This window comes from Spinacia oleracea, chromosome 1 (genome assembly GCF_020520425.1).
Source record: "Spinacia oleracea cultivar Varoflay chromosome 1, BTI_SOV_V1, whole genome shotgun sequence".
Classification (NCBI taxonomy): domain Eukaryota; kingdom Viridiplantae; phylum Streptophyta; class Magnoliopsida; order Caryophyllales; family Amaranthaceae; genus Spinacia; species Spinacia oleracea.
This window is the reverse complement of record NC_079487.1, coordinates 75,235,266-75,243,914: the sequence shown is the minus strand read 5'-3', so window position 1 is coordinate 75,243,914 and position 8,649 is coordinate 75,235,266. Positions and strand designations below refer to the sequence as shown.

General features: G+C 42.8%; 1 protein-coding gene across 1 annotated transcript; it reads right to left on the bottom strand.

Annotated features, from left to right (window-relative positions):
* Nucleotides 1–6,345: 6,345 nt before the first annotated feature.
* Nucleotides 6,346–8,370, bottom strand: LOC110800702 (jasmonate-induced oxygenase 4). The gene is made up of 4 exons (XM_022006013.2): nt 8,069–8,370; nt 7,725–7,972; nt 7,052–7,379; nt 6,346–6,939 (listed from the first exon to the last, which is right to left on the bottom strand). Exons 1-4 carry the CDS (start codon nt 8,306–8,308, stop codon nt 6,703–6,705), a joined length of 1,053 nt encoding a protein of 350 aa, XP_021861705.2. The 5' UTR covers nt 8,309–8,370; the 3' UTR covers nt 6,346–6,702.
* Between the last annotated feature and the right edge of the window lie 279 nt (nt 8,371–8,649).

The following is an 8,649-nucleotide window of genomic DNA, read 5'->3' as shown; positions in this document are numbered from 1 at the left end:
AACAATAAAGTCAGCACATGCCTGCCCCTTGACAGCTTTCCTCGGCTCGTAGGTGATATCAAAGGTATTCAGCTCTATTGCCCAATTCAGCATTCGTCCTGACGCCTCCAGCTTTGTGAAGGGCAGTTTTAGCGGTTGATCTGTGTAGACCACTATTTTGTGAGCTAAGAAATAAGGACGGAGCTATTTGCTGGCCATGAACACGGCTAAGCCAAACTTTTCCACTGTGGGGTATCTAACTTCAGCATTTTGAAGAACATGACTGACAAAGTATACTGGCATCTGTATTCCCTCCCTCTCTGTCAGTAAAACGGCACTCAAGGGGTGCTCGGACACGGCGAGATACATGTACAAAGTCTCTCCTAGCAAGGGGCTAACAAGACGAGGCAAGGTATGCAAGTGTTCCTTTAATCTGACCAACGCCGCCTCGGCTTCGTCCGACCATTCAAACTTGGCCTTCTTTCTGATTGCCCTAAAAAAGTAGTGGCACTTGTCTCCAGCCCTGTAAAGGAATCTGCCCAGGGCGGCCAAGCAACATGTGAGCCGCTGGACCTCCTTCACTGTCTTTGGTGAGCTCATATCAATTACTGCCTGGATTTTATCTGGGTTGGCTTCAATTCCCCTTTCATCAATCAAGAAACCTAAGAATTTGCCTGCCGTCACCCCAAACACACACTTCTTAGGATTCAACCTCATGTTGTAAGCTCGAATAGTCTCAAATTTCTCCCTAAGATCAGTTATATGTGCCTTCCGCAGCTTACTTTTCACGATCATATCATCAATATAAGCTTCAATATTTCTGCCGAGCTGCTTTATGAACACAGTGTTAATAAGACGCTGAAATGTGGCCGGTGCATTCTTTAATCCAAACGGCTTCACTTTGTAGCAGTAAAGGCCTTGCTCAGTAACAAATGACGTTTTTTCCTGGTTGTCAGGCCACAACGGGATCTGATGAAACCCTGAGTATGCTTCCAAGAAGCTCATCATAGCATGCCCTGCTGTAGATTCGACAAGCCGGTCAATCTTAAGCAATGGGAAACTGTCCTTGGGACATGCCTTATTGAGGTTGGTGTAGTCAACACACATTCTATAGGTGCCATTAGGTTTCTTGACGAGAACCACATTAGCAACCCAGTCGGGGTACTGACTAGGCCTGACGAACCCTGCCTCCATCAACTTTTGTATTTCCGCTGCTGCCGCCTGATTTCTATCTTCCCCATGGTTCCTTTTCTTCTGACGAACCGGTCTAAAGTTTGGGTCCACATTCAGCTTATGGACGGCCACAGCAGGATCAATACCCGGCATTTCGTCCACTGTGAAAGCAAAGATATCTTCAAATTCTCTCAGTAGGTGGAACAACTCTGCCGCCAGCGGGTCGTCAGGAGAAATCCCGATGGGCACTACTCTGTCGGGTTTATCTGTGTTTAATACCACATTGAAATGAGCCCCAACAGGCTCTGGGCGTCTCTCTTCCATGAGCCCTGCTGAGATAGTTAATGTTTCTTTGACGATTTTGGGTTGTGTGTCGCCACATTTTCGTTTGTTTCCCGATGTCTCTTTCTCTTCACCCGTCCCCCATGCTTCTGGGCTCAAGGTGGTTAGATAGCAATCTCTAGATTGTTGCTGATCACCATGTATAGTGCTGACACTCTCATCGTCACAGATAAACTTAAGAAGCATAAGATGAGTTACAATGACAGCCTTTTCCCTATTCAAGGTGGGACGCCCCAAGATGATGTTATACGCCGTCAGGTCTTTCACTATCAGGAAACGGACGTCCATTTGTCTAGATTCCTTTTTATTTCCCATTCTCAGAGGAAGAGCAATTATGCCGACTGAATGGATGATACTACCTCCGAAGCCTATAATGGGATAGTGGATTTTCTCAATCTTTGAGGAATCATGTTGCAGCCGGTTCAAGCACTCTAGACTAATTATGTCCGACGAACTTCCTGTATCAACCAAAATACGCCTAACCCTCAGATTAGCAACCTTTTAACTCAATTACCAAAGGATCTTCATGCGGGGTGGAGATTTTCCCACGGTCGGCCTCGCCGATTTCTACTTTTGGAAACGGGTCGGCTGTGGCCTTGCCGGACAGCATCACTTGCCCCAACCGCTTGGCATAATCCTTCTGGCCCCTCATGGTCGACCCGCCGGCGGCCAATCCTCCGGAGATGACTGCTACGCACTCTGGGTCAGTACGATTCCCATCTTCCTCCGAGGGAGGGGATTTGTTTTTCTTGTAAAAGGGCTTGCCAGAACCTCCCGTGTTCCTGCTGATATAACTCTTTAAGAATCCCTTAGCGGCCAGGTCGTCCAGTGCCCTTTTCAAGCTCTTACATTCTTTGGTGGCATGCCCAATGTCACTGTGAAAGTGACAGTACAGCTTGGGGTCCCTACTTTCTGGTGGCGACTTCATGGGAAATGGACGATCAATCTCATATTTGGACCCGACGTCCATCAGAATTGTGTACATGTCTGTGTTATACTCAAATCGGTCCCGATCATAAGTTCTGGACCGTTTCTGGCCTGCCGCCCCAGGAGCCCTGTCTGACTCTTTTGCAATAGCCCACGTCCCATTAGGCCGGCTCTTCTTTTCGAATTTCTCCTTTTTTGCCGCCGGCTCGGCGGTATCACTTCCTCTGGGATCTTTCGGGATGCTGCAAATCTCTGTTGCATGGATGAAGGCCTCGGCCTCATCCAACACTTCTGCCATTGTTCGGACGCTTTTCTTTACCAGATCAAACTTGAAAGAGCCCTTTTTAAGCCCTCGAATGAAGTTATCGAATGCAACACCATCTGGAAAATCCGGAATTTGCCCTGCCTCTAGATTGAATCTCTTCACATAGCTCCTCAGAGACTCGTCTTTCCCTTGCTGAATCCTACTCAGATGCATGCTCGTCTTCTTTTCTTCCTTGTGAGCCATTAACCGAGTAGAGAACAATAACTCGAGCTCCGAAAAAGAGCGAATAGTTCCAGCTGGAAGTCTCTCGAACCACTTAGATGCTACTCCTTTGAGTGTGCCCGGAAAATGCTTACACCAGGTTGAGTCAGTTGTTCCTTGGACATACATGTGATGCCGGTAAACCAAGAGGTGCATGTCTGGATCTGTGGTCCCATCGTAAGCATCAATGTTGGGCGGCTTGACTTTGGGTTCCCTCGGGGCTCTCATGATGGAGTCTGCAAAAGGGGTGGTGTGTCCTAGGGCCATGTTGGACACCCCTCCTGAATGTGATACACAGGATCTTGACGCCTTGAGTAGGGTACCCGCTGGGAAGACTCGCGTCAGCGAGTTTGACGGGTTGGACGGGTGACCCCTGGGCGCGCCTGGCTCAGGTGCGTATAAGTTGGATGAGGGAGAGGTCTATCCGGCATGACGGGGGTTGACCCAGTGTCAGAAAGTTCAGACTCAGAGTCAGGCAATTGCTCTGCGCGTGGCTGCTCACGTCCTCGGGACATTTCTCCGATCAGCCGCTGTGGCAGTCGGCGTGGTAGGTAAGACATTGCCTGATTGGGCTGACTCGCTGGCGGCTGCCTCCTCAGGTCCTCGCCTGTCTGCCTGGTCCAGACGTTTGGGGGGCGCAAAGAAAGTGTTGGCCTATTGCTTGCCGGTCCCTCATGATTTGCAGCCGCAGCAGTGGTGTAAATCAGCATACTCTTCTGTACCTCAGCATTAACTGTCTTTCCCATATCAGCTTGGAACTCAGCCAAAATAGCCCGAAGAGCACCCACAGAGACAGGCATATCAGGGTTCTCCTCTATTACTGTATCCGCCCGAGGATCCAGGTGTCCTCCAGGAGGGGTGCGATTGGCCTGGTCGTCCTCCTCGCTGAGCGCCTCTACCTCGGCAGCATGACGCAGGGTGTGCCCGGCCGCAAATATTCGCGCGGCATCTCTAGTGATTCTCGTGGCCGGCGTCTGATGCTCAGTCGACATTTCTCTTTCGAGGGGTGGCCGCTCTACTCGCGTAGGCCGCCCAGTATCATTGTCCTGTCGTTGATCTTCCATGCTACCGTACCTCCCCACAGACGGCGCCAAATGTTGTGGGGTTTTTCCGGTGAGATACCTTGGAGGTTTTTCGGTAACTTCTGAGGATTTAACAAGAATGTATTTTTATAGAGAGAGAAAGTAGAGAGAAGGCAGAGCAGCAATTGCTCTTGATTGTATTGATTGTGACCCCTTTTTCTGGGGAAGTGGGACTATGTATAGTACTAGGTTTTTCTGGGAATGACCTAATATTCCCTTTACATGATTGGCTAGGGTATGGGAGGAGGACATGTGTCCTTTCTCCTTACAATTCTCTGGCCCCTTTTGTCAATAGTGGGCTATTTGGGCCTATTGTGCTTATTCATTCACTTGGGATACTTACTACTTAAGCCCCTTTCCAGGTATAGGTATAATACATACATTTATACACACTTAAATACAAATACATATACATTGTAGATACATAGATTGATACTCATGCTTCGGAGTAGACTTCGTATGGTTTCTGCTTAGGGGGCGTAATGCGTGCCATGTGTCACATCCTCATTGGTACACGAAGGCATGGTAATTTTGCCCACAACACAAGGCACTCTAGATATCCCTAAATAAATTAAAAAAATTCCGCCTAAAGCTCTTTGTTGCAGCGTACATATATATGTACGTTGCAACAAGGGTGTAAAATTTAGCAAAAATCATTACCTGTTGCAGCATACAAAGAGATGTTCGCTGTAACAGAATGGGTTTTTTGCAGCGTACACCAATTTGTACGCTGCAACAAGTCTAGATTTTGGCCTAATTTTACACACTTGTTGCACCGTACATATAAATGTACGCTGCAAAAAAGCACTTTTCGCAGCGAACAATGTACGCTGCAACAAGTTCAGACTTGTTGCAGGCCCCCCAGTTGCAGCATACGATGTACGCTGCAACAAGGGTCTAAAAGCCCGCTGCAATAAGGATTTTTTCTACTAGTCAAAGCCTGCGGATTTTCCGGTGGAGCAGGACCATAAATTAGCCTTGGTAGAGGGGAAGGAGTTGGTAGACAGAGAAAAGTATAGGCTTCTGGTTGGGCGTCTTATTTACTGAATTGGCAGTAACACGACCAGATTTGGCATATTCTGCTCATATATTGTCACGTATAGTTTATGCAGACAGCGAAAGAGGAACATTGGGAAGCAACTCTCAGAGTAGTGCGATACTTGAAAAAGTGTCCGGGTCAAGGGATACTTCTACATTCTGACAGTGGGTTGCAGTTAGAAGGCTGATGTGATTCGGATTGGGCAAGTTTCCCGTTGACTCGTCGTTCGTTGACTTGAATGTTTGTGTTGCTTGGTTTGTTGCCTGTGTCTTGGAAGACCAAGAAACAACATACTGTACGTTTCTCGTTCCTATACAGCAGCAGAATATCATTTGATGGCAGCTTTGACATGTGAGTTAAAGTGGTTGAAGCAACTACTACGTGATTTAGGAGTAGCGCACAAGCAAGGTATGGGTATGTTTTGTGATAGTCAGTATGCATTGCATATTACACATAATCCAGTGTTTCATGAGAGAACGAAACACATTGAGGCGGCATGTCATTTTATTCGTGATGCAATCAAGGAGGGGATCATCTGTCCTTCGTATGTATCAACGAAAGTTCAGTTAGCGGATATTTTCACCAAAGTATTGTGGAAGACGCAATTTGAGTTCTTTCTAAACAAGATGGGCATTCAAGATTTTCATGCTCCACGTTGAGGGGGATGTTACGATAGTATATATATATATATACGGAGTATATGGTAGTATATAATATTAATATTGTAAATTCTAGAGATACGGAATTACCTAGAATAGCTTTCCCATATAATATATATACTGAGTTCAGTGATAAGAATATGAGAGCTTGAGCATTATTTGTCAGAAAACCACTCCAATGAGTATTTTGTTTTTACTTTTATTTTATTCATATAATGCATCCGTTTTAAATTGATCCTTACACATTTCATTTTAGTCTGGTTCATAAAGTTAATCACATTGTGATTTACTCAATTTTTTAATATGAAAATTTAATATTTTATCTTTCTTACCTCACACCATTTAAAACTCTCCACTTATTTTCTCTTATTCTATTCATTTTTTTTCGTACACTCATCCACCTTTTTTTTCCCATCTACCATCATTTATTCATATTTTATTATATTCACCTGTCATTTTAAACACCTTCCCTATTTTGTGTTACTATTTGTAAAAATAATAACCGTAGAGATAATTTTGAAACAGAAGTAGTACTTATTTCCTTTTTTTTTTCCCTCTAATTGACCCGTTTTGACCCTACTTTGAGAATTGCTTCAAAATGCAAATAACACAAGCCGATTATATTCTTTATTGAATTTGATAACAGAAACACGAACAATTACAAATATTACTTTTTTTAATAGGTAAGAAGAAGGGACTCTACTGAACCAAATGCTAGCACAGGTTAATCAGTCCAGCTACGCAGATTTTCGCTTGAGTCACTCCCAAACATTTTACAGCTGATGGGGCTCTACCCTGTAACCTCCAAGTCACAAGGTGAGTTCCCCATCAACTCCACCAACTTATGTGGGTTTAAGTTACAAATATTACTTACATGCCAATACTGCACGCATAAGTGCATTACATACAATGATACAAATATAAGTTATAAATAAAAATAAAAATATAAAAAATGAAATAAAAAAACTGTTTTGCTTAAATTTTCATTGTTAATATTGGTCTTTCGCCTTTGGGGTGATAACGGAAGAATATCTCCTCGTATCTTTTGAAGGATTTGTACAAAGCTGGTTGACTTTGATTCACCAATTTCTTAATTGGCCCAATCTCTTTTTCTGAGTCAGGAGAGCAGAACATTGCAATAGATAGCCTCTCTCTTTGAGAGTTTGCAACTACTCTATGGACCGCACCCTTGAATATCCCATTACTCATTATCTGTAACCACATAGGGACAATGCGATTAATTAGTGACAATGCGATTAATTAAATACAGTAGATGACAACTAGCTTAGTTGATAAAAACTTAATTATAAAATTAATAAATTACCTCAATTTGATCCCCAACGTTAACAAAAAGAGCAGAAGGCAAGATGGGGACTTTAAACCACTTATCGTCTTTGAGAATTTGAAGGCCTTCAACTTGTTTGTCTTGCAAAAGGATTGTAATGGCAGATGCATCTGAGTGTGCTCTAGCGGCACGGACAAGTTTAGGGAGTGGACACTCCGGATAAAAGTTAATCCTTGCTGCCATTACTGTCTTTTCGCCATATTCATCGAGGATGCTATTATCTTCCAACCCTAAGCAACGACCCATTGCTTTAACAATTGTTTCGTTTACTCCTTTAACACTCATGGTGTATTCATGCAAAATCCCCCTGAATAAATCACATAATATAATATGTGACATCAAGTGCACCCAAAATTAAAAATGGTACAAGAAGTATGAGACAAAGGATTCAAACTTGTCTTTTTGTAAAAAATAAATATCATTGAATTTCTTTTTTGTCTTTTTCCTATTTTATAAGCAAACACATATCAGATATGCAAAAATATTTCCTCTAAAAAATCATAGCTATATATATATATATAATTTAAAAAAATTAATCAACTATCTGATATCTCCCATAACATCTACTTTTTCTAAAAAAGAATATAATAGATAAACATATAACAGTTTATGGCGATTAAATTGGGTAATAATAAATGATGATTGATCAAACCTAAAATCGGGAGGTGTTAGAGGCCAAAGGTTGAGCTTCCGTTGGTCCTGAGGGTAAACATGGAGATACAAGCGATCATTCCAATTGTGAGGTACATTTTGGGAAAGAATGGTGTCGTTTCCATAGCCTTGAGGGTCATTAGGTGTCCTGGAATACTTGTTTCTTTCATCGGATGGCAGTAGAAAGAATCCTTTGCTAACTTCACCTACTTTGTCTAACAATGAATCGTTTATTCCATGATTTATGAGCTGTATCATATTGCCAACAAACAAAACACTTGTTTAATTAAATAAGAAACAAAAACACTTTTTTGTTTAGCTGTTAGAAAGTCAGAGAAAATCTACCTGAAAGCAGCCCCAAGAAACAAGAGCTGAGTGAAGCTTTCTCAGCTCATCGCCGGCCGAGGACGCCGAAAGGAGAGAGAAATCAATCACTGGGCAGTCCGTCCAAGGGAGAGCAGAGGGGTCATCAGCTAGGCTGCCGTTTCCTGTTTCCCTAGTAAAAATCTCCGGCACATCTTCGCCGGTTGTTACTTGAATATCTAAAACGGGTTTTGAAGGTATTTCTGGTACAATTGCCATCATGGTTATAAAATATCTTAAATGAGTTTGTTTGGTATATATGAATTGAAGTTTGTCTTATAGATCCATAACTGGTCTTACATTATATATAGGACTATAGGAGTAGACGGGTAGTTGTCACTAACAATATAATTTTTTTAATGCTAAATCAGGGAGTAGGGGTGTAATTGAGCCGATATGTTGGTGAACTATACGTTTGCGAATATGACTGGGCTAAAATTCGTTTCTTAAGTTAGTAAGCAAGCTTGAACCATTTTTTAAAGCTCGTTAAGTAAACGAGTCAAGCTCGAACAACTTTATGTTTGACTCGTTAATATTCGTGAACAACTCATTTAAGTTCATTT